Source organism: Panthera uncia, assembly GCF_023721935.1.
Source record: "Panthera uncia isolate 11264 chromosome E2 unlocalized genomic scaffold, Puncia_PCG_1.0 HiC_scaffold_20, whole genome shotgun sequence".
NCBI lineage: Eukaryota > Metazoa > Chordata > Mammalia > Carnivora > Felidae > Panthera > Panthera uncia.
In genome coordinates, this window is record NW_026057589.1 from 12,274,599 (window position 1) to 12,296,324 (window position 21,726).

Here is a 21,726-nt window from a genome sequence, read left to right on the forward strand (position 1 = left end):
ACCATGTCCAATTAAGATGAGGTCATACTAGATTAGGGTAGGCCCTAATCCAATGACTGGTGTCCTTATAGGAGGCCATGTGAAGACACAAAGAGACACACAGGGAAGAAGACTACGTAAAGACAGAGACAAAAACTGGAGTGATGTATCTCCAGGCTAAGGAATGCCATGGATTGCTGGTGACCACCAAGAGCTAGGAGACAGACACGGAAGGACTGTCCCTTAGAGCCTCTGGAAGGAAGCCATCCTGCCAACACCTTAATTTTGGACTTCCAGCCTCTGGAACTGTAAGGGGAAAAAAAATTCTGTTGTTTTAAGCCATCCAGTTTGTGGTACTTTGTTACAGCAGCTTCAGGAAACTAACACAGAGAGGAAAAGTGGGAGGAGAAAGGCAGGACATCTGTCCTTTGGGCTGGGGGCACCTTGGTCACCGGGATTACGTGTAGGGGAGACAACCCACTGCAAGGCAATGAGCAGAGGCCATGAGGTCTGTGAGCACAGAGTAAAGCCCTGTTCTGCACTTATTACCTGCAGGACTGTGGAAAGGCATTTCACCTGCCTCATGTGCAAAATGAGTAATTACAATTAAATGGGATTTTGTATGTAAAGCCCATCATCCAACCCATTGAGTGGACGGTAAATGCTGCTGTTGTTTGAGTTCAATTACTAGAACCTGTGTATAAGAATCTGGGTGAAAACTGCAATTATCTGGACCGGGCCCCAAGGTCAGGGCCTGACTTTTAAGATCAGGACAGGCGAGAGACCCTTTAGGCTCTCAAGTCTTGAATCCAGATAGCCCAGAGACCGGGTTAGCTGAGTCCATGGCCATGATCATTAGTCTCTGCTGTGATTGAGAGGAGGCATTTGTGGCTGGGAAATCAGACAGGTCTAGGGCAGTGCTCCCCACACTCCTGCAAACTGGACTCTCCTGGGATTTAAAAAAAAATACATGGACATCTGGCTCCTACCCTCAGACATGCTGATGTCATTGGTTTGGGGTATGAACTAAGCATCATGATTTTTTCTGAAAAAAGCTTCCCAGGTGATTTCCATGTGCAGTCATGTTTGGAAACCACTGGCCTAAAGTCAGGTTTCAAATCTGATCTAAAACAATTGAGCACGGTCCTTACAGAGAATAGTCAACTGGTAGCTTTTCTTCAAGGGCATTGGAATTACGAACGGCACAAAGAAAATAAAAAAGGGAGTATTTATCCTGGCCTTTGGGGATGGGGTATGTGTGGGGAGGGTCTTTCTCCCCCTTAACTTCCCCCCTCCCCCCATCCCCTGAGAATTTCCATTCCCAGTAAATAACCAGAGAGGAGCCCTCTAGTGGAGAAGACGCCACAATACACATTGCATGCAGAGAACAGGGGGGAGATAAATGATGTACTTTTGTCTGGGGTGGGGAGATGTGATTGTAATTAGGGTGTGGGGAAGGAAGACCTGAATTTCCTTTTTTCACAGAGCATACAGTGGTCATCGTTCTTGGGAGAGTTGGAATCTCATGAGTGTGCGTGTCTAATGGCTTGTGAGGCCAGCTGGAGAGGGGGAATGAGGGAAGGTCCAAGGGCTTTCTTGGCAAGAAGGCAGTCTAGTTGATGAGAACTCTGAGTTGAAGGAACAAGCAATTTTTCTCTTCCTCGGTACTCCTTGCAGTGGTCTGGCTATTCCCCCATTTCTGAGGCGGAAAGCTGAGATGAATTCTGGGCCCAGGCACAGCTTCCAGAAGCCTGGGGCTGGGTTGGAGTGGGGCTCAGAGCCGGCACTGTGAGCACGTATTGGGGTTCAAACCGGCAGAGGCCCCAGAGGTGGGCCTCAAGGCGGGGTGGGACAGACGCATGAAGGAGGGAGTGTGAGTCTGTTCTGTGAGTGTATTAGGAGGAGGTGGACGTGGACTTGAAGGGGTCAGCCCCAGATGCAGGAGAATGGATTTGAAGGAGCAGCTGCCACTGAGCTCTGAACAGCACCCCTCACCACCATTGCTCCTGCTTTGCATGGTGGCAGCAACGCACTGTCATTTCTCCGCTGGCTCCCGAACCTGCCGTGGAGGGGTGGGGCGGGGGTGGGGGCGGTCATTCGCACTTCTCGTGGAGGCACCCACACCCAGTTATCTTCCTGGCTCTACCACTCACCGGTTCACTCTGGGGTGTCGCCTCTCCGAACCTCAGTTTCCTCACCTATAAAACGGGGCTAATGAGGGTGCCTTCCTCACACGGTTGGCAGTGAAGACCCACGGAATAATAACACAGATAATGTGTTGGCCCACAATGAGCCTCCGAGATGCCAGTGGTCGTTACCATCATGGCGGTGTTTCTGCTGGCTGCCCAGGCTGGGGAACACCTTGGCTTTGGGCTGCTTGCTTTGGCTAGTAAAGTTTGGGGTGCAGAGGGAGGCCGAAGCACATGAGGCCAGCACTGAGCCATGTCCCACTGAGCAATCTGAACGGGAAGAAGAAAAGCATCAAGGTGCAGACCTGTGTGACCCGCCTTTTCCTTGGGGTGTCTCTGAAATTTACAAAGCATACGTGTATTTGTGTTTATTCTTGTTCTAGAAAAGTTTTAAGGTGGTTTAACAACCTTAAGAACCAGACAATCAGCCAGCGCCTAGCCCAGCAGGAGAGCACGGACACTTGTGAATATCAGTTACTCCTCACAGATACAACACTTTTAATCGATCAAAGCACATCTGCTTCTCTCTTTGCTGCAGCAGATCATTTGAAGCCTCACTATGTGTAAGGCCCTGTGTAGGTTACCATGTGGGGGTATGACGATGTACAAGATCTAGCTCCAGTCTTCCAAGCTGTCACAATCCTTTCAGACACACAGGATCACAACAGGGCAGAACAGAATCCTCTTCTTGTGACAAAGAAATTTGAGGCACAGAGAAGGTAAGCAATCTGTTCAGGAACACACAGCAAGGCAGGACCAGAATTGGAGTATCCTAATTCCTGATCTAGGTTTTATTCATTCACTCATTCATTCACTCAACATTTATTGAGCATCCACTTTGTGCCTGCTGTATGCTAGGCACCAGGGATGTAAAAGTGAGGTAGACAAGGTGTGCCGTGATGGGGCTTATGTTCTAACTGGGTGGGGATAAGGGAGGGGCAGATGGACAGCAAGGAGAAGGAATGATGAGGCAACAGAACAGAGATGGACCTGCCAGGGCTGCTTGATAGGGTGGGCAGGGAAGGCCTCTCTGAGAAGCCCCAGCTACTGGGCAGGGAGGACAAAGGGAGGCGTAAAATCAGACACGGAGAGGAGCCAGGATAGTGCCACGGTAGAAACCAGTCCCCTCCCTGGATCCACCTTGCACAGCGTGGGCAGCAGGACTGTCCCAGAGGCTGGCAAGCCCCTCTCACCCTGCTGAATATCCCACCACCGCTTCCTCTCTGTGCACCCAGCAAAGGGACAAAAGGTGCTTCAATTCAACAAACATATATTGTCTGAAGTAAACAACAGTTCAACTTTGTGCCCGGTGCTCAGGGAGCTGTAGATAATTCTAGATGTGGGCTCGTTCCCAGGGAGCATTTAATGGTCTAGTGGGGTGAGGCAGCCAAACAAGAATGGCCAGGATCTACCAGCTGAAGGTGGAGGGAGAAGAGCAGAGATGGGATAGGGAGGCAGGGGCTGTGGGCCTGGAAGGAGCATCCTCCATTTTTGGGGGGGAAAGGCCTTTGCTACTTGATCTCCCTCAGAGCCGCCTCCGTCCATCACCCAGGCGGCAGCTACTGTCTGTCTGGCTGGCCAACATCCTTCCAGGGAGGACTCTAGCACTAGACAAATGCATTGCTTTTTCTATGACCCTCTTATCAGGGCATGGGGTGACCAGCCACCACAAAAATCTCAAAAATCTCATGTGGATGGGCATTGACAAGAATGTGGTTACCATAGCAACTGCTACTCCTCACCTTCCTATCAAACCACTTCCTGTGAATGTTAGGAAGGGGCTGGGTGGGAGTCAGGGACCCTGCCTCTTTCCTTATTGTACTCTTGCTACCATTCTTCACCACCATGCCTCAATTTCCCCAAATTTATTTATTTATTTATTTATTTATTTATTTATTTATTTTTAATGTTTATATCTGAGAGTGAGAGAGAGAGAGAGACAGAGCATTAGCAGAGGAAGGGCAGAGAGAGAGGGAGACACAGAATCTGAAGCAGGCTCCAGGCTCTGAGCTGTCAGCACAGAGCCCGACGTGGGGCTTGAACTCCCAAACTGCGAGATCATGACCTGAGCTGAAGTCGGATGCCTAACCTCAATTTCCACAAATTTAAAGTGAGACAAAACTGTTTTACAATGAAGCTGATCACAGACACTGGAAAGCCTTGACCAAAGGTTGCTCTGCCCCATGCTGGAAAGAGGCCGACTTGTTTCTCACTGAGACTTGTGTGTACATCCGGAGTTTCTAAGACCTGAACAGGCAAGGGAAATTGGAGTAAGAGGTAACAGCCACCAGCTCTGTGGCTCCGAGCCTCAATTTCTTGATCTCTAAAATTGGTATAACTATGTATGCCCTTTCTACTTTATAGAGCTGTTGTGAGAGCCACACAAGGTAATGTTGTGAGAGCATTCTGGAAAATGTAAAATCTCATACAATTGGAAAGCATCATTTTTATACTCTGACTTCTGAACCAGTCCATGGCTGTAAACTCTTCAGCTCAGAGTTTAGAGCATTGGTTCTCAGCCCAGGAGGTGTATTAGAGTCACCTGGGAAGCTTTTAAAACAACACCATTGCCTGATTCTCCCCTCCCCCCCCCCCCCCCCCCCCCCTCGCCCCAAGCTTCTGATTTAATTGATGGGATGGGGACTTCTTGTGGGCATGTTTTCAAAGCTCTCTCTGTGATCTGAACGTGCAGTCAGGGTTAAGGACTGCTTTAGAGCAGTGAGTCTCAAATGTTAAGGTGTGCAAGAATTGCCTGGGGATCTTATTAAAATGGAGAGTCCAATTTAGTAGGTCTGGAGTATAAGGGCCTGCTGTTCAAATTGTGGTCTGTGGAACAGTAGCATTGGAATTGCCTGGGAGCTTGTTAGAAATGCAGAATCCCAGGCACTATCCAAGACCCACTGAGGCGGAAGCATTGGGAGTGAGGTCCAGACATCTGTGTTTTAACAAGCCCTCCTACATGCTCAAGTTTGAGAACTACTGTCTGTGTCTCTCTGTGATGCACAGGTTAGAGAAATTGAGGACAGGAGTTACGAAGTTTCAGACTCCTCGTTAAGAAAGTGTTCATGAGGCCAAGCCACTTGGTTGTTTGTCTGGGGTTCGAATTTATGGCAAGGCAAACAGCCCTGTACCTCCCAGACTAAGCACCCTTTGAGACAGTCAAACACCACCCTTTGGGGCTAGAAATTGGCTTCCTGAGATCCTGCCCTGATACTAATATTACTTTTCATGGTGTGAACCATTTACAAAGAGGGTCCTACTCCCCACCCCTGCTGGTTGGTCTTCAGGACTCGGCCAGGTAAGCAGACAGGTAAGGATGCTAGAGAGAGGGAAAGAGATGAGTCACAGCATAGAGCCTGGTGTCCTATTCATCCCAGGGACGACCTCTGTCCAAACCTGCATTTGTCTTCTCTCTTTGTCAGTCACCTCAGTGACTTCTAGGGGTGAAAAAACACAGTGCAAACAGCTACTGGATGAATGTTCAGACACGACTTTGAATCTGTTTCTGGGCTGCGCCACTTCTGGAAGAGTGGTTCTGGGGCTGGGCTGGGTCCCCTGAACCTGTGGACATCTGGCAGCCTAACGCTGGGCCGATTCCCAGGCATGGGGGAGGTCAGAAGGATGGGCAGATTGGGCGAGAGAGGAGGGAGGACAGTAGAGAGCCAGGGAGGAGCGGGGGAGGGCCGAAGCCAGAGGCCCCAGATGGGCCTGGCTGGGCAAAGGAGGGCATGGGATGCCGTTGGCCAGGAGAGCCACCAGGGAGAGGCACTGTTTTTGAAGAGCCTCGCGCCTGCTCTAGTAATTCTGGCTCCCCAGGTGTTAGAAGAGATTTCCCGGAGGGGTCTTCTTAGCCTTGGAAACCTCCCTCAGGGGCTCAGCGAGTGCAGCCACTGGAGTCTAAAGGGGAATAAACAGGGTGAGCGGGCAGGGACGTAGGCTCCCTGGGCTGGTGGCTGCCCTGGCGAGGCGGGCTCAAGCGTTTTGTTTGTCAAAACGGGTCTCAGGGCTGCCTCCCTGGGGAGCCCCAGTGCCTCCCTGGCTGGTGCAATCACCCCCCGGAGGCAGGCTGCTGGGCCTGGGGCACACATGGAGGCCACCAGCTCAGGGCCGCCCAGCACGCCGTGAACACTCCATACCAAAGGGCACTGTTAGAAAAGCATTTGGGAGTTGAGGGGTGAAGCAGAGCGGGGGACTGATTCCTAGGGCTTACTCTGGATGGGACAGGAGGCTACTTCCAAAGAACCCCACATCCTGCCATCACAAACCCCAAATCTATGCTCTGCTCTCCCAGATGGACACATGGACCTGACAGAGATTCGCTTGACGGGTAAAAGAAAGCCTCCCTCAGATAACTCTGAACTTGGCTCCCTGCACCAGATGCCTCTGACTTTTTTGTGCCAAGAAGTCGTTTTTATGAGTCCTATAGTCACCTTATGAATAGCACAGTTATAGTGCATTGTAAATGTTGTAGTATTTGTGTAAATAATATATACCGGATATTCTGTAACCCTGTTTGGGAAAAAAAAGTATCTTTTTTCACTGTTCCAGGAGCCTTCATTTAGTATTTCATTGCGAGTGGCCCAGTCCTCTCTCTCCACCTGGGTGAGGCCCTATGGCTTAGCTCCCTGCAGGTCACAAACTTAGCAGTGACCCACACTCTGGCAGAGCCTGCCTGGGCGCTCGGGTTGGAGGGTGTTCGCGGTGCGTGTGTTTTAGGGATGTTTCTGTCACTCCCATTGGGTGTAGGAGGGCAGAGCAGGGAAGAAAGGGCAGGGCCTCCCTCTCCCTAATTTTCAAAGGTCTGCAGGCCCACACAGATAGGGAACACAGCTTCCTCTCTGCAAGAGGCTTTGAGAACCACCCCGTGTCACCAGGGCCATCTGGAGGCAGACGAATGCCCAGAAGAGTCTGGGAAGATTCCCACAACTGGAGATAAATAACTTTTTACATCTTTACTGTTTGGCAGATGAACACAAGAAACACAAGCTCTTACACAGTTTTCAAACATGACAGAAATTAACTTAGTAAAAGCAAATGCCTTTTAATTTTATCTCAGCCAGTCTGTAGAGAGAACCACTGTTCTCTATTGTCTATGTTATATTCTGTCAAGTATCTTCCAGCAACTTGCCTCATGAATAATGAAAATGGGGTCATACTATAATCATCCAGCTACCATTTAAAAAATCTTTCTTTTTACATGTTTAAAATGTTTATGTGTGTGTGTGTGTGTGTGTGTGTGTGTGAGAGAGAGAGAGAGAGAGAGAGAAAGAGAGAGAGAGAGAGAGAGTGGGGGAAGAGCAGAGAGAGAGGGAGACACAGAATCTGAAGCAGGCTCCAGGCTTTGAGTTGTCAGCACACAGCCTGACATGGGGCTTGAACTCACACACCATGAGATCATGATCTGAATCGAAGTTGGACGCCTTACCAACTGAGCCACCCAGGTGCCCCATAAAAAAAATCTTAATAGTACATCTTGGACATTTTCCCACAGCAGTACAAAAGACCCACCTCACTCTGCTTGGTTGTATAATATTCTGCTCTAAAGACTGGCGCAATTCATTTTTCTCCTCACTAATGAAGCACATTCCCCCTCAAATTTTCAGTATTCCAAAGAACTCAGTAAGAGACTCCTTCTCATACCACTTTTTGCATAGGTACAAGTGTACCTATGTCAGATAGATTCCTAGGGTGAGTGGGATTCTCTACTTGGATCTGGGATGTCTGCTGGCCTCTGGGAGAGAATCCATCTTATCCCTATGATTTCAGTTGCTTCTGAAAGCTAAGGTGTTTCCCTTTAGGGCCACGACTTGGTTCTCCATGGAAATTCCCACTAGCAGAACAGGAGGCTGGTGGCCTGTCTGATCAGAACCACTCAGCTGCTTGGATCTTGCAGAGTGAGGATATTCCTGACAAAGAAGTGAGCAGGTAACAACAGGGCAGTGGACTCAGATATACAGGGCCATGGAAGGGTCACTCAGAGCGTGGAAGTGGCACGTGGGCCATACGGTGTGCCTGGCTACTGTCTTTCCTACCTCTGCCTTTGAGAGATGACATCTGAATCTCCCCCAAATGCGTGAACTTGGGTGACTGAGGAGGAAGGGTTCAGGGATGGTACAGGATTCCTGGCCCCCGCCCCCAACTTTGCTGTGTGATCTTGTACAAAGAACTTTGACTCTCTGAGTCCCAATTTCTCTCTCTCCAAACACCCACTCCTTCCTTCCTCCACCATGAGACTGATGATGATTTTGAAAAGACTCTAACTCTTAGGGCAAAGTCACCAGGATGACTCTTTCTCCTGGTTAGGAATAGGCTGAATTAGAGTCAGAGCCCCCCACATCATCTCCACTCTCTTTGGCATTCAGCTTCTCCTAGATCTCCTTGTCTTTGTTTCCTAGGGGGTCCAGGAGGAGTGGGGCGGTGGCTCCCTACCCCTGGTGGCTGTGCCTAACTGGGCTCCAGGGACCTGTGAGCTGCAAAAGAGAGGCCTGCCAGAGCTCTTTAAGTTTGTGAGTGGCAGGGGACTCTGTATCAGGAAGAAACCCCCAGATGAAAACAGAAGCCAGACTTAGCAAGCGGGGTGCTGGTGGGGGAGCAGATAGTGCAGGGAGCTACTGGGGCCTCCCCAGTAGCCTTTCGGTATGCGGGACAGGTAGGGTAAGGAAGGTATGGAGCAAGGCAGCCCACAGCCTAATAATTCTGGGTTCTTTAGTAGAATGCTAACTTGACCGTATCCTCATTTTTCTAAAGCACCTCTGAGCCATCTCTGGCATTTTAAGCCCTTTTGTCTTCTTTCTCTGTTAGGTCTGCAGCCCTTTCTTGGGAATTCCCTGAGGCCATGACCAGAGAGGGCAACGGGGTGTCTGGTGGACAAGGAACCAAGAAGCAAGCATTTAGCTCCCCTTTCATTTCGGAGGAGACAGCCAGAGGCACAATGGCTTTGGGGGCCTTTCAAGACTATTGTGTCCAGTGCTACCTTAGCTATGCTCCAGCCCAGACAAGGACCCATTTCTGAGATTAAAGGAACTGTCCATCACCTCCAAGCCTGCGGATTGTGGAGGCTCTTCTGTGGGCAAATGAGAGGGCAACTTGTACCTATCATCATGGAAAAAACCCTCTTCCAACCCAAACGCATGTCCAAAAAGTAGGGCATAAACACTGGCCAGGAACCAGCCCCACTACTACCTTGCTATACAACCTCAGAGAATTCACGCCTTGTGTCTGGTTCCTTGTCCGCACAAGGAGAACCGCGACCTGCCCAGCAGCCTCACAGTGTGGGACTCAAGAAGGTGTGATTGTATATTGAACAGTACGAGGTCTCAGATAAATGTAAGGAGTCGCCTGATTATTGGGAGTGCTATTGGCTGTCCCCCCGAGCATAGGGGGGAAGTAGATCTATGGAGTCCTCTGTTTATTATAGCTGACTCATCTGGCAGGAGGCCGGTGGTGTAACCTTGGCCACTTGGTAACTTTCCTTGAATCCTGAAAGTCTCTGGTGCAGATAAACTGGCAGAAGGATCCTTAGGGAAGGTGCACGTCATCTGGAATATTAAGAGGCTGCACCTTACAGCCCTTTTCACCAAGGGAGTTTTATGGCACAAGCTGGAGATTGGAAGTACAACCCCTCCTTAGCCCCATTTTACAGATGTAACAGTCTACCCACCTCCTTCAGTAATTCACAGGCAGATCACTGTCCTAGCCCAGGTATTGCTCACCCAGTCCTTTGCTTGGCTCCAAGAAAACAAAACTTTACTAATGAGCATCCCTGGACATTAACCTTTGCCTCTCCAAGCGCTCTGGGCGGAGGGCCTCTGTTTTGTCATTTTCATGCTCTAGGGAGGTGAGGAAAGGAGGAGGGAAGAATTAAGTGAACCAGGGACTGATCCTCTCTCTGGTTCCCATCCCCCTCACTGTCAATCCCAGGATAAACACCCTGAGCCACCACCCTGCCAATGGTCTGAGATGCCAGAACATTTTGGATGCCAACCCCAGCCGGGAATTCAGAGAAGGGAATCAGATCACTTAATTTTTTTTGGAGTGGTGGAGAAAACATTTCTAGTGATATCAGAAGCTCCTGAAGGGGGGCCTCACTTTATGCCGGAGTCAGACCATTCATAGACTCTTAGAATGCCAGCGCTGAGAGCCACCTCCAAAGGTCATTCAGTCCAGCCCTCGATTTCTGGGTAAGTCGATATCTCAGTTGCATTTAAGATTGTGCCTCCCCCACCCAGAGATGGTGTCACCCCAAAGCACCCAGGATTATCACCATGAGGGAATGTCAGGTTTGTACCTCACCCCTGCCCCCACCACACCTACTGCTGCTGTGTACGGGACTCGTCTGCCCAGGGAGGATGGGAAATGGGCAAAGGAAGCCCAAGGGGTGTTCAGGGCCCCGATGTCACTCTCCACTCCCGCTCCCAGCCAATCACTCTGGGGAGGCCAGGGGTTTCCCTTCGGTATCCCCCAGCTCGCCTCAGCCTCCAGGACAGTGACGGGGGTCGGGGGGGAGGTGGGGGGTAACCTAGTATTAAACAAAAGGGGAACCTCAAGAAAGAAACGAGTGGGCTTTTGAGACCTGTGGCTGCAGCAGCTGAAGGCAGGCCATTACCTTGAAGAGAAAGGCGGGGAAGGTAAGATGGCAGGGGGAATCATGGGGAGCCTTGCTGGCCCAGGCCTCCTCCCTGGGAAAGCTCCAACTTGCCCAGAATGAGGCTGCAGAAGCTGGTGGGCTCTCTGCCGTCTGTGTCAGGGAAGAAAAGTTGCTGACAGTTGTCACCAGAGCAGCCAGGTGTTTCCCAAACTCCAGACCCCGACCTCAAAAGGTTTTGCTACCCAAACACCCCCAGGGACCAACGTACACCTGCCCGCATCAGCAAAGTCCCCTTCCCCTCCACCGCAGGCTCCCTGGGGGCCAATGGGCACAGAAGTTGAGAGATCTACTGACCGTCTGCGTCAAAGTGCTTCCAGATTTCCAGGAACTGGGACGCCGTCAGCTCGGCCAGGTGCAGGTAAGGGGGCTGCTGCTGCGGGCTAGCCATGGCGAGCGGCTCGGAGACCTCAGGCGCACAGCGCTGTCCCTGCGCCCGGCTCCGCTCCCGCACTCGGCCAGGTCCTGCGCGCCACGCTGCCTTTATATACAGTCCGGAGGCTGCGCCCGCGCCCGGCCGCCAGCAGGGGGCGCGCGCGCTCAGAGAATCAGCCCGGGTCTCGGCGGGCGGCGGCCGCGCAGCGGTTCGGCCAGTGGGCGCGCGGCGCGGGGAGCGCCGGGGACGCGCACGTGGGCGCTAAGACCGCTCGCCGCCAGGCCAGGGAAGCAGGGGCCCTTCGGTGCAAAGAGCGGGGAGAGGCTGCTCTTGCCTCTCTCTGACCTTCTTCAGCACAGCTACCAGGTATTGTTACTAGCAGTAGCAATAGTAATAAGGGTAGTAGCCGCAGCACCACTAATAGTAATAATAATGTAAGCTTGACAAATAGCATCTGCACTTCACGGTTCACTGGGTGTCTCTCATGCCTGCTCCCGTCTGACCCTTACACAACAGGAAGAACAGGGACTAATTTTCCGAGGAGGGGACTTGAGACTTCAAATGACTACATGATTTGTACAGCAAAGAGGGGCCCGAGCTAGAATTTGAACCCAGCTCTTTCCCCACACTCTCATGGTCCCTAAATGGGGCCCATATTGGGGAGAAGCCAAGGATTCTCAAGGCTCTGGAGGTGGGGGGAGCGGCTGGAATCAGGGACACCCAGGGAAGATCCAGATGGAGTGGAGGAGGGGCTTCCACTGTCCCCCTGGGGTCTTGGTTGTTGCCCTCCCCAAGTCCCTCTGTGCCCTGGTTACCTGCCTCCCCCTGGACAGGCTCTGGGGGCTTTTAGACAGTTCTTCAAGGAGTGGCAGAACTACCTCCTGGTGCGGGGTCTTAACCGCACCCACCTAAGGACATGATGGGAATTTGCCTAGGCCAGTGGGCAGAGAATATCCATTGCTGACCTAGGAATGTTCTGTGCTGGTCTCAGAGAAAACAGAAGCAGCTGCTGAGGGCAGAGTCCTGAGAACGGCAGACAGGACTCCCCAAGCTGGGCACTAGGCTCCCTCCCCACTCTCTCCAGTAGCCTGAGCTCCTGAGCCCCCAGGCCTGTGCACCCATTACCCCTGGAGCAGCTGCTAGTCCCTCCTTTCTCCCCTCTCCTGCTGAGCGACTGAGAAATGGATTGATGCTCATTAACACGTACTAATGAGTGTTAGCTGAACTGCCTTCCGAAGGGAGAGCGAAAGAGAAGGAGGTGAGAATCAAAAGGAGGTCGCTGGGGCAGAGGAGCCAGGAGGAGACAGAGGGGGAAGGTTGTCCCTTGGAGGGAGGGACAAGCCTAGAGCGAGACTGAAGGAGAAATACAGAGTGAAGGTCCCCACACCACTTGATTTCGCTCAGAGCAAATGTGTTCAGAGTTTCTTGCAGGAACAGACTGGGAGAGAGGAATCAGAAAAAGCCAGCTTTTGAGGACTGTATGCATTCCCCTCGCCTTTGTGCCAGAGGAGAGTCCTGAGCTGAGAAGTTCACCAAAGCCCGTGGGTCTCTTTTGTACTGCCCCCGGGGGGGCAGGATTGTTCATTGGTTAGGAGCAGACACTCTAGAATCTGGGTGCCCAGGGTTTGAATCCTAGAATAAGCTGTGTGACCTTGGGCAAATTATGTAACCTATCTGTGTCTCAAATTTTCTCTTCTGCAAAATGGGAATGTGAGTATTTACTTCTTAGAATTGCTCTGAGATTTAAATGACTTGATGTTCCCACTGCCCTTCATGGAGCCAGAGATCAGCTGTGATTAGCTTGGCAAGATATTCTTTGGCCAGCATCCATCTTCTGGAGTGGTGAACGGCTCCTGAAGGGGCCAACCCCAGAGGGAGGCCAAGGGGAAGGCTAAGCAGGAGCTCTTCACTGTGCTGTACAGCCCCACAGGGGCCAGGCTCAGCCCCTTCCAGCTTTGATGCTGTCCCTTGGGCTCCTCTGTCTCACCTCCTGCTCCTCCCCTTTCCCAGATGTGTGGGGTCAGAGAACTCATCCCTGGTACCTCCTTGTTGCTTTGGTTTTCCTGGTGAGGAAGAGAGAGTGGATCTCCTGCTTTGTACTTTTCAGAGCTGCTGAGATGGGGATTGGGTATGAGGGGGGTACTTTGGCTTGACGGGGGAGGTCCTGGGTATGACTGTAGTGTGGCCCCGGTGACCTCCAGCTCTGCATTGGGACAGCCTGCATCATTCATTTTAGATGCATGGTTAGAGTCTTTCTGAGAGGCCCATTCCTGGGCCATCTCAGACAGAGAGGGCTGTAAAACCCAAGCAAGTCCCTTTGTCCTTTGTCCCCAGCCAAGTACTGCAGGAGCAGTGATGTTTAGGACTTATAAGCTCTGCTCTGGGGTCAGAAAGCTGTGGGGTCAAACCCACTTTGAGGGCCTTGAGCAGGCCATTTAACCTCTTTGAACCTTAGGAAAAATAGAGGTAATAAAAGTGATACTGGCCACGCAAAGTCAGTGTAAAGACCAAAAATAACGTAGTCAAGGCATTAGCTAGCAAGAATCCTGGTGGTGGTATGTGCTTAATTAGAAGGTAGTTATTACATTAACATAGGGTGTCGGGAGGAATTTTTCTTGTTGTTCTGAAAAGGGGCTAAGTACCCCACTTGTAAAGTTACCCCACAGAATCCAGGCACCTCCTGTCTGCTGGACTCGCTAAGCCTGTCCTTCACTTCCACCCAAGGCCATGGGCTATTCGAAGACAAGGCTGTGGGATGGGGGGGGCTTGTGGGCGGAGCCTTAGCCTTTGGGCAGTGCAGCATTTGTGGCTCCTCTGGGGCCAAGTGTTTTGGGGGGTCTTCAGAAGACCTCTCCAGGTCATGGGGGGACATCTGCAGTAAGAGGATGCTGGCATGCCCAGCTGGTCCCGGAGTAGAATTCTGGAGCCTGGGACCCATGTGAAGGCAGAAGCGGTGCCGTTTTGACTCAGGGTTGCCTGAAGGCCCGCACTGTCCTGTCCTGTGCCTGGAAGGATTGCACCCCATTCCTGTTTTGTGCAGCCTTTGGAGGGTGCTGTGCCTCCTGAGAAAGGTGCATGGAGTTTAAGGAAGGAGCGGAAGCCAGATACCTGCCGGTTAGTCCTTGGTGTTGAAGGAAGTCAGGGCGGAGCTGAAGGCCGCTCTAGGAAAAGCTTCTTTCTACTGTGCTAGACCCTCTGACTCCCCAGACACCAGCAGCAGTAGCTGTTCCAGCACACGGGGACCAGATGGGTGAGGAGAGTTCCTCCCCAACTTCTCCGGGCAAGGGGATGTTTCAGAGCACCCCCTCCTCGCCACGTCATTCTTAGCCCAGGTGGAGCCAGAGCCCTCATCCAGTCTGCATTGGGGCAGATGGGAAGCTTTGAATCGGAGAAGACTGGAGTTTTAGGCTAGACTGGACCACGTTTATGTAACTGAACTTGAGCAGAAAACCATGAACTCAGAACAGGAAATCGCTGAGGGATGGGGAAGAGAGATTCGAGGAGCGTGTTTGAAAGCAGTGATGATGCTTATATCTCAATGAATTGAGACTCTTGTAATTCATTTTAGATGTCTGAGGTTTTGCTACTTTAGATGCTTTTATAGAGGGTTTTGGTATGTCTTGTTTGGTTTGGGCCTTGCAACTAGCCTAGCAGATGTGCAGTGCGAGAATTAGGCCCATTTTAAAGGTAAGGAAACCAAAGCTCAGAGAGATTAACACCCAACCGAGACCCAGCCAGGGTGGGACCCTGAAAAGCTCTGGCTCTTTCAGTTTCCTGTTTCCAGGGCATATGGAGTCCTTGGGGACCAGGTGCCAAGCCCCTGGCTGGTGTGTGCAATGTGCTTCCTAGACCCTGGCCACAGGGCGCCTCCCTGCAGCAAGGAGTGATGCCATGTCCGCTGTTTCCAGGATGCCCATGGGTTCAAGGTGATGGCTGGCTCCTCCCTTCTCCAGAAGGGGAAAATCTGGTAACATTCTCCTTTTTGCAGCCCCAGCCCACCAGCTGTGCCCCGAGTACTGCAACCTAATGCCAAGGATTGGCAAGAAGACCTGCCCGACTTGCCCTCTGCTCAGACCCCAGAATCACTTTCCGAAGGGAGAGAGGCCTGCTGACTGAGAGGTGCTGAGGTGCTGGGGAACAGATGACAGACTCGCAGCCAGCACCCACTGGGCCCAGGTAATTGGCTGAGCTCCTCAGAGCACCTGGTGTTAGTTTGGAGCACATCAAAGAGAAAACCACAAGCCTGATATGGTTCCTCCCTCTGCCTAGAAATATTTCTTCCAGATATTGCTTCTTTGGTCTTTATAATGGTTAGGCCTGGCTACCTGGGTGCTGGAAAGCTGGCCTTGCTTCCCAGAAAGGAGGATAAAAGGGATGCGGGAGCCCAGCAGTTTCCATGGAAACGGATCAGGTGGAGGAGAATAGAGTCCGGAGGAACCCAGAGGTGGGAGCAGGACTTTTGAGTAAATTCGGTCTGAAGCCTGAGATTCTATGGATAAAACATTTCCCTCCGACGAGGGGGTTTGGGTCACCATAATGGCAACAGGATGTGGAATAAAAAGAGCTGGAGGCTGTTGAGGGACACCCTCCCCCAACTGGTAGGGAATGGGGGCCGAGACCTCCGGCTCCAGAATCCCATAGGTCCCTCCCAGCTTTTTTTTTTTTTTTTTTTTTTTTTTTGGTTCTGCTGCTAATCCGCAGTTTTGCCAGGTGATGGCTGTGTGATCCTGGGCCAGGTGTCTACCCTCTCTGAGCTTTCATTTTCTCACTGGTAAAATGAGGATAATTCTGGTAAATTACTTGTATGGCTTTTGTGAGTGTTAAACATAGTAACACATGTAAAGGGTGATGTAAGGCCTGGGACATGGTAAGCGCTCAAATGTTGTTATAGATGAGCAAGTAGAAGGCAATTGGCAAATCTAATCCAATGAGTGTAGCAATCCCCCTGACCAAAGTGATTGGTTCAGAGATAGGCAACAAGAGATTGTATCTCAGAATGTGAAGGAGCTACAGAAAGGATACCCTCTCCACTTGCAGATGTTTTGGTGCGAAGCAGTGAGGTCTGGAATTGCTGCAGTCATCTTGACACCATGAGTGAAGAATCTAGAGTGGCCTAAGATGGGGAAGGGCATAGAGTGGAGATCGAGGATGAAGCCCATATTGCAAAAGGCAGGGCAAAAAGACTGTTAGAAGTTGGGTTGATGTGATGTTGGGGTCTGGGAGCGAACGGTCGAGGAAGAATTCTTGAGACCTTTTCAGTGCGAAAAAGGTGGTTTTATTAAAGCATGGCGACAGGACCTATGTGCAGAAAGTTGCACTGGGATTGTGAGGAGTGACTGATTATGTATATTTTAGTTAGTGGGGTTTAGGAGTAGCATGAGTCTCTAAGGAATTTGGAGCAAGGCTTCCAGGATCTTAAGGGGCTAGCTGCTGTTAAGATAAGGTTAATGGGGGGCGCCTGGGTGGCTCAGTCGGTTGGGCGTCCGACTTTGGCTCAGGTCATGATCTTGCGGTCCATGAGTTCGAGCCCCGCGTCGGGCTCTGTGCTGACAGCTTAGAGCCTGGAGCCTGTTTCAGATTCTGTGTCTCCCTCTCTCTCTGCCCCTCCCCTGTTCACGCTCTGTCTCTCTCTGTCTCAAAAATAAATAAACGTTAAAAAAAAAAATTTAAGATAAGGTTAATGAGACCCTTCAGATGTATACCAGTGGGCCATACGTTTGAAGGATGATTGCTAACATACATCGTGGGGGTGATAGACATAAAGGAAATTTCCAAAGGGGTTTTTAAAGAAGACTTACAGGATCCTGGAGGTCTGGCTAATGTCAAGCTACAGTTGCTTTTTGCCTCCAGCAAAGTATTCGCATTTAGGTAGTTGAGTTCCTGGAGGAAGGTCACTCTGCCTGCCTCAAGTGTTTGTCACTGGGTTGCAAGTTGTAAGGAGATTTCATTTTTTTTTTTTTTTAACACTTCTTTTGCCTTTGTTCTTCACATCAGGGTCCCATGTGACATCATTTGAACTGTTGGATCAGGCTGAGTCTGAAGTACTGTTAGACTTCCTCAGTTGTATGAATCGATATACCCCCATTAATGTTTAAGCCCATTTGTGTTGAATTTTGAATTTTGTTTCATTTGCAACCAAAAAGTTCTAACTCCTAATCCAAGAAGAGGGCAATTGTTCTAATGGAAGCTGAGCTTGGGGAAACTTTAAGAACAGAGGCTTCTCTCTTTCTTGTTTTCTTAGGGTAGCAGGGCCACTCTTTCATAGATTTTGTCTCCATTTGGACAGTTTCTTCTCTTCCACACCAAGCATCTTCCCAACCTTGCCTCCTCCTCGCCTATCGTAGCCACCCAAGCGTCAATTTGTCCTCAGGAGTCATAGCTACCATTTCTCCTGATAGCCTCTCTGTTTCCCTATACCAAATTCCCAAGAGAAGAATGTGATTGGTCTAGCCCATCTTTTTCTGTTGGCCTGTTCAGATCATAGGTTGCTGTCCCATCGTCCAGCTGGGGGCAGGAAGTGGCGACAGGACAGGGAGGGGGATTTTTCTCTTAGAGGTGGGGGCATGGTGGCATTAATTGGGTGCTCAAGGTGGAAAACTCAAACAGGCAGTGGGACATGTTTGCTGTAAAACTGAGTAAAAAACACTCTGACCAATGAATCCACACGTAAAACACAGAGTGGGATGCGTGAGGAGTGTCATCTAGAACAGGGGTTGACAATGTTTTTGTTTTTGTTTTGTAAACTTTTTTTTTAAGGCCATTAGTAAATTCTGGGCGGCTTTGCAGGCCAGAGGGTCTCTGTCTCAACTGCTCAACTCTGCCACTATGGCACAAAAGCAGCTACAGACAATATGCAAACAAATGAACATGACTCTGTTTCAATAAAACTTTATTTATGTTATTTTTAATTTTTTTTTATTATGAAATTTGTTGTCAAATTGGTTTCCATACAACACCCACTGCTCATCCCAACAGGTGCCCTCCTCAATACCCATCACCCACCTTCCCCTCCCTCCCACCCCCCATCAACCCTCAGTTTGTTCTCAGTTTTTAGGAGTCTCTTATGTTTTGGCTCCCTCCTGCTCTAACCATTTTTTTCCTTCCCCTCCCCCATGGTCTTCTGTTAAGTTTCTCAGGATCCACATAGGAGTGAAAACATATCGAATCTGTCCTTCTCTGTATGACTTATTTCACTTAGCATAACACTGTCCAGTTCCATCCATGTTGCTACAAAAGACCTTATTTCATTCTTTCTCATTGCCATGTAGTATTCCATTGCATATATAAACCACAATTTCTTTATCCATTTGTCAGTTGATGGACATTTAGGCTCTTTCCATAATTTGGCTATCGTTGAGAGTGCTGCTATAAACATTGGGGTCCAAGTGCCCCTATGCATCAGTACTCCTGTATCCCTTGGATAAATTCCTAGCAGTGCTACTGCTGGATCATAGGGTAGGTCTATTTTTAATTTTTTGAGGAACCTCCACACTGTTTTCCAGAGTGGCTGCACCAGTTTGCATTCCCATCAACAGTGCAAGAGGGTTCCCGTTTCTCCACATCCTCTCCAGCATCTATAGTCTCCTGATTTGTTCATTTTGGCCACTCTGACTGGCGTAAGGTGATATCTGAGTGTGGTTTTGATTTGTATTTCTCTGATGAGGAGCGACGTTGAGCATCTTTTCATGTGCCTGTTGGCCCTCCGGATGTCTTCTTTAGAGAAGTGTCTATTCATGTTTTCTGCCCATTTCTTCACTGGGTTATTTGTTTTTCCGGTGTGGAGTTTGGTGAGCTCTTTATAGATTTTGGATACTAGCCCTTTGTCTGCTATGTCATTTGCAAATATCTTTTCCCATTCCGTGGGTTGCCTTTTAGTTTTGTTGATTGTTTCCTTTGCTGTGCAGAAGCTTTTTATCTTCATAAGGTCCCAGTAGTTCATTTTTGCTTTTAATTCCCTTGTCTTTGGGGATGTGTCAAGTAAGAAATTGCTGCGGCTGAGGTCAGAGGGGTTTTTCTCTGCTTTCTCCTCTAGGGTTTTGATGGTTTCCTGTCTCACATTCAGGTCCTTTATCCATTTTGAGTTTGTTTTTGTGAATGGTGTGAGAAAGTGGTCTAGTTTCATCCTTCTGCATGTTGCTGTCCAGTTCTCCCAGCACCATTTGTTAAAGAGACTTTTTTCCATTGGATATTCTTTCCTGGTTTGTCAAAGATTAGTTGGTCATACTTTTGTGGGGTCTAGTTCTGGGGTTTCTATTCTATTCCATTGGTCGATGTGTCTGTTTTTGTGCTATAAAACTTTATTTACAAAAACATGTGGTGAGGTGGATTTGGCCTATGGGACATAGTTTACTGACCCCTGATCTAGTAGAATGAGTTCTAGGCTCTCTCTGACCTCTCCAAGCTTCAGTTTTGCTTTCTATGAAATAGAGACTGTAATAGAACCCATGTAGAAGGACTGCTGTAACATGTCGGTAAAATAATGTATGTAAATTACTCAGTACAGTGGCTGGCACAGAGTGGTAGATATTGGCTGCTTTTCTTCTCTTTATCATTGGGTGGGATCTCAGAATAACTGGATTCTGGATCCACCAATTTGCTTTGTGAATCTAGAAGCGTCCCTTCATATTCTCTGAGCTGAGCTAGGAGCTGGTAGTCCCTCTTTTCAGAAGGTGGGACAGGATTCCCAAAGGGACGATTGGAGGAACTAGAGAAAGGCAATACTCTGGCTAGGAGGGCAAAGGGAAGGATAGCTGCAGATGAATCCAAATCTGGATGCCCTGTGGCCTCCGTGTGAGGCTGCCTTGGCCTCTGCTCAGGGACCTGGCAGGGAGCCCTGGGCTCAATTTGCAAACAAACCTACTCCGTTTCCTGCCAGCATGGGACTTCCTGGTGGCCAGGAATTTGGAACCTTTCACCAAGGCTGGGAAAAGGGTCCCTGAAGGAGGAGTGTCCTACTTCCAGGATTTCCCAGGAGGCGGCAGAAATGTCAGAATGAAATACTCAAAGATAAGGGCTGCATTCCTTTTATTAATGGATTCATTTAAAATTTAATTTGTTCATGCCATCAAAAAAAAAAAAAAAAAAGATTGACTAACCATCTACTTTGTGCCAGGCACTGTACTAGGCCCTGGGGATTCAATGGTTAGCAAAACATAAACAGTTCCTTTCCTCAGGAGTTTAAAGTCAAGGTAGGGAGGCAGACATTGATCAAACCACACAGTTGAACACAGAAGTGCAAAGTGAGTGTGTAACAAAAGTCCTGTAAATACCTGACATTTATGGGAAATCCATCCTGAGAGTGAATTAGGTGAAGGGAGGTAGTGAGCACGCCTGAAACTTAAATCCCAGCACGCAAAGGCTAGAGGGGTTCTGTGGTGGAGAAACTGTAAGAAGGTCAGCGGGACTGGAGCATAAAGTGGGTGGAGTGTATGGTGGGGTGACCCCGGAGAGGTAGGCATCGGCCAGGGTCCGTCTCCCAAAGTGAGGGGCACCTCCCTTCCGCCAAGGGCAATCCCCTAGAGAAGGATACAGGTGTGACAAGTGAGCGGCCGACACCTGCAGCAGCTGCAAGGTGGGAACCCTGGCCAGGGAGGGGGGTGGGGGGCACCCAAGAGTAGCTGCCGCACCCCAGATATGACCAGGTGCAACTGTGCAGTCCAGACAGGCAGAGACAAGGCCAGCCCTTCTGGACCAGTGGCCAGCGGGGAGGACTCAGTGTTTCTCCAAGTGACCTCCACCTTCCACCTTCCACCAGTAGTTACACTCACACTCAGGTACTGTTCTGGACAAAAGAAACCAAATCTTCCCAAACTGCCCTTCTTAAGTGAAACCGCATGGTGGTGCCATAAATGGGCAATTTTAAATTGTGTTCCCCCATTCCTGTCCCTGCCTGCTAGCAGGGTGGGAGGATGATTGCATTGGTTATGGGAAGCAAAGAAACTGCATATTCCTTGTGCATCTCTCTGAGTGCTCTGTGACCCTGATACACTCATTTCTTTGTCACCCCTGCTGGAATGGAAGCAGGGATCCGTCTCTTTTGTTCAGATTTTCCCAGCTTTCATATGGACTCAGTCATTGTTGAATGAATGAATAAATGAATGAATGGCAGCAGAGTGGAAGAGGATGTTTCTGTGTATAGAATCAGGACCCTCCGGAGGCTCTAAAAATGACTCCAGGCACTGACCTGGCCAGCTCATCTCCTGGCAATCAGGTATCAGGCAGTGGGCCCATTTGGGTGGCTCTCGGGAGGGCAGCTGCTCGCCCTGTTGGGGGCTGCGGTACCGGCTGGTGGGGAGGAGCTGCCTGGCTCTCAGCCTCTCCCCTCATTCACTAATCCCCAGGCCTGGCTCTTGGCTCTTTCCCTGCCCTGCCTTCCTGATCACATCACTGGGAATCCCCTCAGAGGCAGGCCACAGGATGGGGCTTGAGGGGGAACAGGTCTAAGCTGGAAGAGGCCACAGTGGGGCACTTCCTAGAGTCTTCAACTCTGGCTGTTATTGCTGATGGTCTGATACAGGAGCCAGAAGCTCAGGCCAAGC

The 21,726-nt window shown here is 50.0% G+C and overlaps 1 protein-coding gene across 1 annotated transcript in view; it reads right to left on the reverse strand.

Moving 5' to 3' along the window:
- The window catches only part of CALB2 (calbindin 2), a 28,676-nt gene extending 17,424 nt beyond the window's left edge, over window positions 1–11,252 (reverse strand). The window contains exon 1 of the mRNA XM_049622938.1: window positions 11,110–11,252. Within this exon, the coding sequence (XP_049478895.1) occupies window positions 11,110–11,203 (94 nt within the window). The 5' untranslated portion in view covers window positions 11,204–11,252. The remainder of the gene's footprint in view (window positions 1–11,109) is intronic.
- Window positions 11,253–21,726: the final 10,474 nt, after the last annotated feature.